The 15,018-nt window shown below is 40.8% G+C and overlaps 1 protein-coding gene across 1 annotated transcript in view; it reads right to left on the bottom strand.

The window, feature by feature from the left end:
• The window catches only part of BMP1 (bone morphogenetic protein 1), a 1,811,822-nt gene extending 1,797,062 nt beyond the window's left edge, over window positions 1–14,760 (bottom strand). The window contains exon 1 of the mRNA XM_044082969.1: window positions 14,276–14,760. Within this exon, the coding sequence (XP_043938904.1) occupies window positions 14,276–14,435 (160 nt within the window). The 5' untranslated portion in view covers window positions 14,436–14,760. The remainder of the gene's footprint in view (window positions 1–14,275) is intronic.
• Between the last annotated feature and the right edge of the window lie 258 nt (window positions 14,761–15,018).

Here is a 15,018-nt window from a genome sequence, read left to right as displayed (position 1 = left end):
TCCAGGTGTACACCCCAGGCATAGTCTGATGCATCTTGTGGTGAGGGTCTGGGCAGCAGGGGGGGGGGGTGATGAGAAAGGTAATCCTTTTTTGTGGGAGCATGCTGCTGCCCACCAAAGAAAATATTTCCTTAGGCAAGGTATCATTGTTGTAAGAGTTTCCAGGTCTTGAGAGTGTTGACACCAAAGACCTTTTGGGTACCATTCATGTTTCCTCATATGCAGTCTGGTATATGGAATGAGTAGAATGCAAGATGCCAGGAACCCCAGAGCTTGCAGGATTTTCCTTGCAAATAACTGGGGTCTGGTGGCTAGTTGAGAGAAGTAGGCTGTCATGCAAGTTTGCTTTTCTGGTGTAAGGAATGCCATCTGAGATGCTGTGTCCAGGCTTGCTTCCAGAAATATAATCCTTTGGGTGGGTACTAGTTTGGATTTTTCGTGGATAGTGTACCCTAGGGAGGTCAGTAGGGACTTTACAAAGGCCAGGTGTTTGAGCAGCTTTTCCTGACTGCCTGAATTAGGCGGTCTAAGTATGGGTAAATTTGGATATTCCTTTGTCTGCAAAAGGCAATGGCACGAGCCAGACATTTTGTGAAAACTCTGGGAGCAGTAAATAAGCCAAAGGGAAGTGCAGAGAACTGAAAGTTTAGAATGGATAGATCAAGGATGGGGTGCCAGGTGCCCTCTTTTCTGGGTACCAGAAATAGTCTGGAGTAGAAACCTTGGCCTATCTGTTCTGCAGGAACATGCTCTATTGCCCTCATAGAGGGCAGGGAAATGACTTGCTTTTTTGCCTCTGTCCAGTGGTTTGGAGGTAGATCTGTGAACCCTTTTGGGGTTGGAAGAGTGTGGAAAGAAAATTTGTATCCCTGGGACACTATGTTAAGGACTCAGCAGTCATTTGTAATGGTGGCCCAAGTGCTTGTGTGAAAGGACAGTTTTCCCCCTAGGGGTAAGTGCAGGTGGGCAGAGGGAGGGGGTGGGGGAGGAGAGTCATTGTGAGTGCTTACCATGAGGGGGTGGCTTAGAACTCCATGGTTTTGAAGTGGAGGAATTCCACTGTTTAGATCTCTGCATTCCCTGTGGCTGCTGTCTGGGGGGGGGTCTGCTTCCCCAGGGTCTGGGCTGAACTGACCTGGTGGGAACAGGAAAGGACTAGTGCTTGGAGGGGCAGTGCCTGCTGAACCTTGGTGGCTGGACCTGTAAAAAATCCTTAACTGTCTGCCTAGATTTAGCTTTTTCTTTCATCTTTTTTAAGACCTCCTCTGCCTTAGTGCCAAATAAGTTGTCTTTGTGCAAGGGTGCATCTAATAATTTTGATTTAACATGGTCTGGCAATGGCTGTTCCTTAAGCCATGCAGGTCTTCTAAGGACAGAACTGGTGACTGCAAGAAGCTTCTAGGGTGTCAAAACCACAGTGTAAGCTGTGCTTAGTCACTTGACTTGCAGAATGCATTAACTCTTGTAACTCTCTAGATTCTGCACAAGCAGGAAAGGAAGACAGTTTTAATTTGAGGAGTTCCATGGTAGGTCATTGAAATTTTAGCATATGGAACTGGCAATTTAGTGCTCTGATAGCAAGAGTAGCAGAGGTGTTTATTTAATTACCCCATCTGTCTAGTGCTCAGGAATCCCTATCTGAGGGGGTGGGATTCTTAGCAGAGATTGCTTCAATTCCTTTAGCCCCTTGAGAAATTACCTTAGGGTCAGCAGTAGGGTTTTTGAAAAGAAATGTGTGTGAGTCAGGGACTCTGTAATACCGGCCAGATTTTCTGGATGCAGGAGGGAGGGTGTCAGGACTCCAGGAAAACATCCTCCACAACATCCAGGACTGGGGGGGGGGGTGGCCAAGGGTCTGTGTTGTGGAAGATCTAGGAATTCCCTGAGTCTTTTTTTAGACTAAGGGTAGTCCTGACTTTCCCATTGGAAATGCTCCCTTAAGGTATGCAGGGATTCCCCAAAGGAAAAATCCTCTGGGGGAGAGGCTGAAGGAATGGAATTCTCTGCATCAGAATCCTCATAAGTGGAGAGAGGTTGCAGGTCTTCATATTCAGATGCATCAGAGTCATCAGACTCCCGTTCAGACAAAACTACTGGGGACAGATCTCTTTTCCTTTAGGAAGGAGTAGCTTGGCTTCCCCTGATCAGCATGATAAGGTCCTCCTCCATTTTAAGCATTTGGGACTGAAGCAAGGAAGCAGGTGCCTGAGATTGGGTCATCAGTTTCTTGGGTGTGGTTCGTACCCTGGGCCTTACAAACTCGGTAGTTTTCAAAAGAATGGTAGATGCGAAAGAAGTCATCGGTTTGTGTCGAGAATCGGTAGTGAGAGGTACTTCCTTGGAAGCTGGTGCCTGCTCAGCTGCTCCGGACCCATCCTAGGGTGAGACAACCACAGGATCCTAAGTCGGACATTAGTTTTGTGGCATACCGGACTCCGAAAGGGTCTCGGTAGTGGACTGCGAATCCACCGAAGTGGGCATTCAGTGGCTGCGAAAGCACCTCACCGAGGACCAGAGAACTGACAACTAGCTTAACGGAACTGTCGTCGGTAGGTTTGGACCTGTGCAGTCTATCTCTGTCTTTATCCTTATGTTTTTTCAGAAGATCTGCTGTTGGATGGCTTACCAAAGCCATACTGGAATTAGAGGACTGTAAGCAAAAATATCTAGCTACAATAAGGGACTGACGATGTATAGTTCTGGCGTTAAACAAAGCACAAAAGTGAAAGCGAGGAACATCATAGTCTAGGCCCAAGCAGGTGACGCAGTAAGAATGAAAGTCTCGGTGTGGTACTTGCTTTCCACAGGCAAGACAATTGTTAACTTTTTCTGACATTGGTTAGTGCAAGAAAAAAGGATCCCCAATGGGGTACTCAAGACTTCAGCTTCAATTCGGAAGATGAAACTCAGGTAGCGGCCGACTGGCACTCGTGCAAACTGCTTCTGCTTCGGGCTCCTCGGTAAGAAAGACTGATGTAATGGCGTCGGCTGCCTTACTTTATACTACTGATGACCTGACGTCAGTCCTGAAGCAACAGCAACCAACGCAGAAGTACCAGGCCTCTGGTATTCGGGTCAGCCGAGGGCTACCCTGGCAAGGAGAACTCAAATGTGATGACTGCAACAGTGAAACACAAAGAACATCAGTACTGCATGCTTTGGAGAGTTCATAAATGGCTGAGACTGGTTTGCTAGCATTACAAAGTTGGCCAGTATTGTCTAGAAATAACAGCAGAGCAATAGCATGGTACGTTGGTGGCAGAGCCTATGCTGGGTAGGTTAGAGGAGATTATTCATGATATTGAAGGATTTGAACATGCATGCAACACTGCAGAACATTTAGGAAATGAGGAAGTACAGCTCTGGGTCAGTAATTACCTAGGCCAGTTGAGGTCCCACCCTTATGCAGTTCTACAATGCATTATTGCTAGCATATCTGATTCTGTAATAGATCTATTTAAGAGAATGGAAATGCTAAGAGCTCAGCACCTACCTTCATGTATTCTGCTGTCAGGTTATCCACTGCTAGAACAGCTGATTTCAGTTTAAGTAGGGATTTATTGAAGGATGCAATAGGGATGCTTTTTAGTGTAAAGGTACTAGATGTGCATTTTTAGGTTGATTACAGCATGCTTAAGGACTTGTGGAGTTTCTTAATGCGTTTGCTGGTCTGATGAAGTGGGAGGTACAAGATATTGCTATAGTGCTATCAGTAATATTTGGCATAGGGCTAGGTTTATAGGCCGCAATATTTTTGGATTATTGTGGGAAGTGTTCTGAATATTTGCATATTAATCATTTTGCCCCCCCTCCCCCCCCCACACACACTCGCATCTCCCTACATCATCTCCTACACACACACACACAAAATCTGTAATACTCTCACTGAACAACTACTAAATTGGTAAAGCTGTCATGAATGATGTTGTGTACAGCTGTGAACCACCAACTCTGTACATAACAGATGACTAATGCATTCTGCTTTTGGTGGTAGGTATTTTGCTATTGCTGAGTAAATCTTTCAGACTCGGCTCATTAACAAACAGGAAGCACCAGTGCTTCACGGACCTTGAGAGGAAGCCATCCATTCGGACAAATGGTTTCATTTACTCTAGCTCTCTGCATCATAGCTCTCAAGCAATTAAAGATAAATCAGAAAAGAGTCAAGTTAAAGCCAGAATTAATCAGGGACACTTAAAATATTATTCACTTGAGAAAATAGAATAACTGAGCATGAATTAATATACATTTTCTAAAATAACCTTTTGGTGTTTAGGAAAATCACTTAATTTTATCTCCTGTCACCTCTATTTTGAAATTAGTGTTTCCCTAATTTTGATTGCAGATTCCTAGTTTCAACCACTAACTGCTACTTCCCGATATAAATTTTGGTACTCACAAGTGTAAGTAAATAACCAGTTTCATACTTCACAAATGTTTTAAACTCTACCATCAAGTCAGCCGGTGGTTTGACGCATTACAGCAAATGCAGAAGTTAAGAAATTTGCTTAAAGATTCACTCACTCAATAAACATTTAGGGTGAAAGGTAAAAAAAAAATTTAAAAAATAAATAAATAAAAAATTTTAAGAGAGAATGCTTTTTTCCCCCGAGTTGCTCCAAAAAAGTAAAAAAAAAAAGGAAGAAGTGTGAAAACTTTGAAAAGATAGAGACACGCTGATTTCAGAAAAGCATTGGAGGCTGGTTTTGCCGATTCTGTTCTGTACCAGAAGAAGATGTACCATAAATCATCAAAACCAACCGCTTTTCTGAAATCAGCGTGTCTGTCTTTCTTTTGCAAAGTTTTCACTCTTCTTCCTTATTTTTTACTGCGACTCAATAAAAAGCATTCTATATTAAAAAATCTTATAATTAGAAAACTTTTTATTTAGAAACCATTTTATTGAAACTGGCATTTTCTCTCTGAAGTTCTGTCATGCTTCTCGCATTGGTTGCAGAAGTGACGCTCGTTGAGTTGCATCACCATCTGGCCTCTCCACCCCCTATCAGCTTACTCTGAAATACTGCTAGCGAGAACATATACTGTGGATTCCTGAGTCTCAAAACACAATACAAGACTGCTTCTTGCAACAAATAATGGCTCCTGCACTCTGTAGGAAATGATGTAGGGAGATGTGATCACAGTCTCACAAATACACTCACATGCAAACATCTCTGTACAGCACTTCCTACACACATGCATGCACTCTTGCATCTCCCCTGCATCATTTCCTCCACACACACACTCAAGACAAAGACCGCTTCTTGGAGCAAATAATGTTTCCTGCAGTCTGTAATCGCTTCTCCCTACATCATTTCCATACACACAAACAAAAAAAAATCTTATTCTCTCACTGAATAACTACTAATTCAGTACAGCTGTCATGACAAATGTTGTGTACAGCCAAGTCAATTTTTATAATGGTGAAATTATTAGTCTGAAAACAGAGCTTGAAATGATGGAACACGCTATATGTAGGGACCCTAATTTTGCCAAGTATAAGTATGATTACAGTAGAATTTATACCAGCATTGATGCTACAATGAAGAAATTATTGGTCAATAAGAAAAAGAAAATTGAGAGATATGTGTTTGATTACACTCATAATAAAGCATACCCCCCACCTCCTATGGTTTTGTATGTACCTCATGATTTGTTGAACAACAGACCTGATACTGTACAAAATGATAACAGTGCAAGGACTAATGTAGAGAACATTCATGCATCACCTATCCATCGTAGTGAGAGGATCAGGAACAACAATGCCCATCAACAAGGTACTAATCAGATAGAGGCCAAAGATCGGGACTGTAACGATAACCAGGGTTTTCAAATGGACAATGGCCCAGGGTACAGCAACCAGAACATCCAAAGGAACCAGGGACAGAGGGGGAGCCGCAGGAGAAGGAGATGACCGGGTTAATATCTGGAGGCCCACAAATTTTGTTCAGTTCACAGGGAGACTTTTTAATTACACTGTATTAGAAATTGAACAAAATATGGTGGACTTTTTTGCCAAAGGTCTTTCTTTTGTTCCAAGTCAAAGGGCCGATGTTGTTAGAACTATTGTCGACTTTAAGTTGTACGTGCATAAACTCAATTTAGCAGTTTTGATGGGTGTTAATTTATCTTTAACTAACACTTTAAGGGTATCCAGTGTTTTCAATCCCCCTCTACAGTCTACCCTTAGCATATTTGAAAAAATGTGCGAAGTTGATTTGAGAAGGTTGTGGGACGTGAAAGATAGTAGGCAAACTAGCATCACTAATATCAGTGAAGAAAAAGATTTCATTGAGTTATTGAACCAATGTAATATCAGTCATGAAACCTGATAAGGGAGGGGGTCTAGTTTTTATGGACCAAACAGTGTATGAAAGAAAGATGTTAAACTATTTGGGCTCGGATGTATACACTCAGGATAGTGTTAATGAGGTCAACACAGCTTATAAAAGAATCAAAGGGGTTCTGGATGACTTGTTTTTAGAAGGGTCTATAGACATAAACACGTTTCAGTACTTGTCTATGGCAGCCCCTAGAATCCCGACAATTTTTGGCACCCCAAAGTTACATAAAAGCCTTCTGGATCCACCATTTAGCCCTATTGTGGACAGAAGAGGCTCTATTACATAAGCATGTGCCAAACTTATTGATAATATTTTGAAGCCTATGATCAGTGAAGAACCACAGATATGTCAGGATTCTTGGAGTTTCTTGGAAAGTATTAATCGATTGGAATACAGTGATAACATCATTTTTTTTTAACTACTGATGTCAAAGATTTGTATACGGTCATTCCGCAGACCACAGAGATTGCATGGACTAGAGAGTTCATGCTTTTTAAAAAGGCAGAAGATAATAAGGTCTGCTTGATTTGGTTTTATCAAATAACTAGATTATGTTCAACAAGGAAATCTTCTTACAAAATACTGGGGTGGCAATGGGGTCACCCTGTGGTGCAAGCTTTGCCAATAGTGTTATGGCACATTGGGAACGGAATTTTTTATTTACAAAATAGTTTGTTCCAAGAGAATGTCCTATGGTACACTAGATACCAGGACAATATGTGCCTGGTATGGAAGGGAGAGGCAGAACGTATACAAGATTTTATATTTAGCATCACAGCAATGACAGATTTCCTTGAATTCACATATAATATAGGTATGGATGATATTACATATCTAAATGTGAAGTTGACTAAGGACATGATTAAGGGACAGTTTAAGGCCACTATTTATAGAAAGCCTACTTATTCCAACGCATTCTTGCATTATTCAAGTAATCACCCTTACCACCAGAAGAAGGCCGTGGTTAAGGGCCAAATGGTAAGGGCAGCAAGAATGGTCTTCGATGACATGGATTTTGATGAAGAATGTGAGAAACTGAAATCCATGTTTCTGAGAAGAGGTTATCCCCATAAACTCCTAACTGACGTCACCCATGAGGTGAGGGTAAAGAGGGAGTCAGGGCATTTTAAGCCAATTCTTTCAGGCAGAGTCTTTAATTATAGCAACAACATTTTGACCCATTATGACACACAAGAGTGGGGGGCCTTTAAGAAAGAAGGAGTGCCAACACTTGAATTTCATGTTTACCTTCTCCTTAGACTTCATGAGAATAAAAGAAATTCTAGTTAAAAATTGGGCAATCATTTTGGAGGACCAAACGATTTGCAAAACACTAGTTATTAGACCTGGGTTTACCTACAGGAGAGGGATGAATCTTAAGAGTATGTTAGAAAGTAATCATAACAGGATGGTTAAATGCAAACAGCGTGGATTATTGGGTATGAGGAAATGTGGGACTTGCCCACAATGTAAGTGTATTAAAGTAGGTACTGCCACGATGATTAACAATAGAATAAATGGCAAATTTAATTGCAACTCTAAAGGAGTGGTTTACGTCGCATTTTGAGACTCATGTCCCTCCTTCTATATAGGGAAAACTGAACGAAAGCTGAAACAAAGGATATATGAACACATTTATAGTATTGGGAGGGCTGAGAACAACAATACCCTAGCAAGGCATGGCGGAGAGTATCCAACTCATAAGTTTGTGTTTTCAGTATTACAACAAATTCGTTCAGACCCAAGAGGGGGACCATGGCAGTTAATATTAGAAGAGCAGAAATTATTATGGCAGATTAGGACTTCGGCGTATACGTTACCTGGGTTAAATGAACACATTTCCATTAAAAGTGTTCTAAAGCTTAAGGCTTTACGTAGATGAGGCATGGATAGTTTAGAATTTTTAATGAAAATATTGCGTTTTATTTAACTTATTAATTTTTACAATTTTGCTTTAAAATACGTTTTGTGCTTATCAATTTTAATATCATATATTTTTAAGACACTTGGTATTTTACACATTTGGAAAACTTTTAAAGTATTTATAAAAAGTTTTTTTCAGAATTTGTAACAGGTGGTTGGTGCATTGATGTTAAAAGTGCGTGCATTATATTTATTAATGCACTTTTAATATAGATTATATTAATGGTTAGCATTATAATTGATTAATTGTTTAATGGACTGATTAACATCTTATTCAATATGCGTATACAAGGAGGGATGTTAACCTGTAATTTTGTCTGATGAAGTTGGGACATAGTTCCCTTCGAAAGCGCTCACATTAAAAGTATTTTTTGTACATGCTGGTTCGTGATTGAAGAGGCTATCAACATTTCAACAACCTTGTGGATACGTAGATAATTACATTAATCAAAATATTGTGTTTAAAAAAATGTAGGCCTTGAGCAGAAAGCAAGATGAAATTTGAAGAAAAATTGCCCACACAATTTTCCAGTGGCCAAACTCATGAGATATACTTGTACTACACATTAACATGGAAAGCTGAAGAAAAGTGTTACATAAGAGACTGTCTAACTGAAAGCTGCAGAGCAGAATTTCATCTTCTGTGTTTGAAAGACTCCAGCTGTCTGAATGTGACTACTGTAAGCTGCTACTGGCGAAAATCTGCAGCAGTTTCATTTGTCAGAGAAGTAATACTTAACACACTATTTTTCTGTCTGCAGCATTATACACTAAATGTGTTGAGTAAATTATATGGCAGCAGAATTTATAGAATCTGGAGCTATGACTGAAAAAGCTATTTCTCTTCAAGTGCTTATGGAATGCTATCATATCATAGTTATTTTTTGTCATTCATTTGTTACTGACTAATCCTATGAGGCACAAGTTCATCTTTTCAAGAATAATCTGGTATTAACAGAAGAAAAGCTTGCTAAAGAACACATCTGAGAGATTTGGCTTTAGTCCTGAAAGCTGCACAGAAATCACAACTGTAATACCTCATCAACGTTTTAGTATTTCACTGACAATGGCATAGTTATTAACTTCACTGCCTATTTCTGCTTTTTTATTGTTCTTGTTGTATAGCTTGATATAAAACTGGGAAATGTGTGGGAGGAGGCAGGCCTTGATTACTAGAAATATCGGGGGCAGGAACCACGCTAGAAGCATGGAATATGGCTACCATCAAATAAGGGTCACTGAACCTTTAGCCTAGAGCTCCTTTTCAGCCAAAGCCAGCCCTGGTCCTTGGTTCAATAAACATACAGTAAAAGATACATAGACTCTGATGATATATAAAAATACCAACAATCTTATTGCCAGTTTCCATATTATCTTGGTAACTTTCACAGTTTAAACTACAGTCAAAACACCTATCCCCTCACAAAGTTCCTCATGTTTGTTCTTTAATAATTTATTCACTAATGTCACAGCTACACGTGTATTACTTTGCTGATATTGTCAGTTAAAAGTCAGACCACAAAAGTAGTCCATATAAGTAGAAAAGCACAGTATAATATGAAAAATTAGATGATAAAGTTGTATTGCAAATATGGAGTACAAGGACAGCGCAGTTACATGTATAATTATTGTACATAATACAGAATAAACAAGGCTAAAGTTCCATGCACAGCTACATAAGGAAATCATAAGAAGGCTCTCTCTTACATCAATTCTTCTGAAAAAAGGGTTTCCAAACCTTGATCTAATGTTGACCATCTGGACGCCTGCTAAACACTCAAAATCTGATTACAATAACCACATAATTTTATGTAGTCCCCCCCCCCCTCCATCTTTTGCATTTACAGCTAAGCATGCATTCATTGACTTCAGGAAACATACTGTTAGCCAGACTCCACTTGACTGATGAAAGAAATTTCAGCACAGAAAGGCTACACAGTTCTCGCAATCTTTGCCAGACTTCCTAGAGTTAGTGTGCATATACATTATATACATACACAAACACACACACATATAAAATTTTTGTTTTGCAACCTTGAATGTCATTGTTTTTGAGTTGCAATCTCTCAAGATTTTAGATGTTTGGTGTCAAATAATCATGTGTTGATTAAACAATATGCAGTTACTCATAATAAACCCACTTGTTTCAAATGTACCAGCTCCATTCACATTTGAGTAAAGTCAAAACTTTTACCCAGGTGATTTCAGTTTCAGTAGCAACTTGGGGAGGGTATCTGCTGGAATGGGCAGAAGGTAAAGGTGGCTGCCTAAAGGATGGCCCCTTATGGTCCACTCTCACTCACAGTGAAGGATAAACAAATGGATCAGCTCACAGAGGGGGCTGACAGTCACAAGCATCACAGAACAAAAGTGGATTATCAAAAACATACTTCTCTGGGGTGGTAACTTGTTCCATGCCACGTTTTCAGTATGACCTAAACTATATATATATATATATATATATATAAAATATGTATCACAGTGTGAGGGTCATATTAAAACCAACAGAGAGGAAAATTAAAACAAGAGTACAGAGGGTAAAAAGGACAAAATACTGCAGATCTGCGCAAAGTAAAAATCCTCAGTACGTATGTGGGAAGGACTACAGTGGCTTTATAATCAGGGACAAGTAAGACCTTTACAAACCCTCTTATATAGTCTTACTATTTAGCAAAGTGAAAACTATAGCTTCTATAATGGAATTTCTGAAGTCCTAATTGATGTATTTTACAAGATAAATTTCAAATGCTGAAATAAGGAAGAGGAAAACATGAACTTAAGACTGCCTATGCAAGACTGCAGGCACAGGTTACAAGACAGGTTACAAGACCAGTGTAATGCTAAGATCTTATGGACAGCATGCTCAGATTCTCTGCTTGATTAACAGTGACCAAGGCTACAACTGTTCACAGTAACCCTTCAAATTTAACCTGGCATCTGCATACAAGTTTAAGTTTTATGCAACTGGGATACAGACAGCATAATATGTGCACAAAAAATGGTACAAAAAGGGACATTCGATGGAGACAGAATGCAGTCAGGCTGGTGGAAATTGCAGGCATATAGAACATACGTCAGACCTCCTTACTTCTACCTAGCATTTTATTCTTGCAGAAGTTAAGGCCTCTAGTGGTCTGAATGCTTTGCTACAGTTACCGTGCAATGAGAACTGCGAGGGCTGGCTGGCATAACCTGGGTCTTAAGCAGGAGTAACCTGCATCTAAAGCAGGAAAAGGTATGCATATGATAGTTGTACATGACAGGTTAACATGCAGTGATGTACTAAAAATCATGAAGGGATCATGCTGAGAAACTACCAAAGTCAGAAACTGCACACTTTCATGCAGGGAGAAATCATACATACTCTTGTTTTGTGTGTGTGTGCGTGTGCGTGTAGAAACTGATGATATATAGAACAGAGGTGGCCATGGATCCTTCTAACAAGGACAGACTGTACTGAAAGGCAAAGGCAGGGAGCAGCTATCTAAGAGTACAAAAAGTGGACAGGACTGAGACTCTCCTGAACAGTTGGAGCGGAGTAGTAAAATACCCAAATAGCACTGACAGGACACCCAGGATGGATAGGGTCCCACTACTGTATTTAAGTCAGCAAATGTTTGTGCATAATTTAAGAGATTCATGGGTAACTGCCCTCCTTTGACAGAAGGGCAGACTTGGGAGGAAAAATGTATGGAGACTAAATGGTAGTGTGAGCTCATACAGTCTGGACCCTTTCAAAACAGCAGGCTTTGACCACTTCTGATGAAGGAGGCCCCTAATGAAGGAATGGGCTCTTGCATACTTTATGGGGTTATGAGGGGGTTAACCAGGGAGCTTTGATCAATGACTAGACACTGGTATTAGCTGGGCTGGTATTCAGGGGAGTGCTTCAAAGCTGGTTTGTTGCCTTGACCACTTTTGAAACAAGTGGTCATTCACTCAACTTGCACTTGCTATTGGTGATATTTAGCTAGCCATAACAATGGCATGCTTGTGGTCATTGCCCTCCAGCACAAGTGTATGGGGTTTTCTTTTGGGTAACTATAAACATGTGAATCCTAAGGCAGCAAGATGAGCCAAAGTAGCCAAAGCCTAGTGGACTTTGTTTTGTGGGAATATTATGCTGATGTGGAACAGAGGGGAAGTGTTGCACAAATATTTGGAAGTCAACTATTCAAGTGGGCAGGGGTATAAAAATATAGTCGGGTAAGTAATAGAAGGATTTACAATGCAAAATTAGGTAGTTTAAACTACGCAATATCCACAAATCTCCACAGATTATTATACTCTTAGAAAGCTGCTCCCTGCCTTTGCTTTTGAGTGCAGTCCGAGCTAATTAGAAGAGTCCATGGCCACCTCTGTTCTAGATGTACTAATTCAAGCTTCCATATAAAAAACTACAATCAAAGAAAAAATAGCACACCTGAAACCCCACCTGATAACTCAGAAAGCACGCAGAGGTGTATGAAAGCTTGCTTATATAATAAAGGGGATGGACGTGGTTTCACATGGACCATTTGTCTGTAGTTTTAAACTATGCTCACCAGGAAGAGAGGAGAAACAGGTCAGGAAGGGCTGCACAAAAAGTAGGATGTGATGTGTACAAGTGCACAGGACTATGAATGGCTAGTAAATAATAAAAATATTTACAAAATAAAATGTGGTACTTTAACCTTGTCTTGCACAGACAGCAAAAAGAGCCCACCCTTCATGTGAAAGCACAAACAGTGGTAGCATAGGTAAATTAAGTCCTGTTAGGCTGGAACTGACATAAGAGGTGAAGATGATATGTATCACTTTCGACTGAGCAGGTCAGCCGCCTCTAGCAACAGAGAGCTTTAACATAGGGGTGAACCCTTGGACACTATATGGGGATTATGGGCAGATTTACCCAAGATCTGGAACCAGTGCATTTATTTGGCAGGATCCCTCTCAGTCATTGGTACTGGCTGGGTTTGTATTTAGTGAACTGCATACATTACTGAACTGATTTGCTTGTTTATTGGTTTGAGTAATACACTATCTCCAGTCCTTTGTGCACACAAGTTATTGGTTAGTCATTCAGCATTAACTAGTGGCTTAATTTAACGGACCTAAATAAATCATGCCTGTAAACATCTTCCTTAAACGTCAGTGGTGTTTATATGGCCATTATATTTATTACCATCCTAAAGCAAAGTGAATATGTGCAAATCTTGTGTCATGTCTCCTGAGTGCATGCACAGGCATTCTTCATCACTGTGGTACCTTCTAACCAGCCAACAGCCATTTAGTACCATCTCAGTATGTTACATCAAAAGACAATTATGGAATTAAATGAGTGACCAGCAATGAACCATATACTGTGCCATGGGCTAGAAGTAGTGCCTGGTTTCATGCAGAATCTTTCTTATGAGCTCAACTACTCCAGGCATGAAACATCTGCACTGTAAACTGATTTTATACTTCACATCCATAACTGTACCACGTACAGCTCTGCAAATGGTGGAACCTTTGCTAGTCTCTCCGTTAGGTTAAATAAGACATACAGACAGATACACGCAAACCTTATATATCAAACACCAGCAACCAGCTTCTACAAACCGACCCAGCGTTACAGAATGATATGAAGACAGCTGTCATTCGACTTTGGCTCACTCAACTTTTAAGTTAAGCTACTCACGCCTAGCTGGCACAGGTTCAAATACCATAGCAGAGATTGGGGGGGGTAGTTTCAAAATATCTAACGTATAACATCTACAACATGAGAAACGACTGCCCCTTAAAACACTGAAATACCACACTGAGAAAGCACGGCTAAGCTATCTGTACTTCCACCACCAGGAGGAAAGCATTAAGTAATTAAAGCAGTAAACAGCGAATACTGACAATGAAAAAGCAACTGGAAAGGGCTTCCAATACCTCTCCGGGACAGGAGACCACTATGCATTCCTCTAAACTACATATATTTTAGCCCTCATCTTCTCACAGCACAATGTCTTCCCGAAGTAGCTCATGACGTTCCTTACCAGCCTTGCAGGGATCCTTATAGTCGATAGGCTCGGCGACGTCCTCGAAGAACTCCTGCTCCAGGTAGCTGTAATCATCGATGTGGAGTTCGATTCCGAGCGTGGCAACAGCTGCCAGCAACAGGCAGAGACCCGAACAGGTACGGGTCAGCAGCGACATGGTGCTGGTTCGGAGCCGGGCACAGACAGAAGCAGCGGTGAAGGGAGAGAAAGAAAGAAACCAGAGGCAGACACATACACCGGCAGATATTTTAACGGGAACAAACAGGGAAAAGAGGCAGGCAAGGAATGGAGACAGACGGGAGGTGTGTTTTTTGGGAAATAAGATCTAGAGGGCGGGTTCAAGCTTTGAGCTCAGCCCCCTAGAGACAGCCTGACCCCTGAACGAGGATTCATCCCATCCCAGCAGGCGCTATTGGGAGCTGAGCCAGCAGGATTGAATTGAGCGGAGAGGATCCAAGTTCGGGACACAGCCACGTACTAACAACACTCCTTCCCTGCGTCTGTCAGCTGCATCTCTTCGGATGCCTTCAGCGCCAACTTCATTTTTCAAGTGTCTTCCATAGCTGGGAATACCCCCCCCCCCCCTTCCTTCAGTAATTTCACTTCGGCTTAAACAGTTAAAAAGTTCTCAGTCATGTTTCTAATTCCCTTGCCTCCCACTTTGTACTCATTACTATAGGATGACACAAAACATATGCGCTTCACAAAGATCACACATCACACTTGCATTGTTAAATAAT

The sequence above is a fragment of the Protopterus annectens genome, chromosome 9.part0, assembly GCF_019279795.1.
Source record: "Protopterus annectens isolate FY-2018-M chromosome 9.part0, PAN1.0, whole genome shotgun sequence".
Lineage (NCBI taxonomy): Eukaryota > Metazoa > Chordata > Ceratodontiformes > Protopteridae > Protopterus > Protopterus annectens.
Note: the sequence above shows the minus strand (reverse complement) of the source record. Positions and strands in the feature narration are given on the sequence as shown.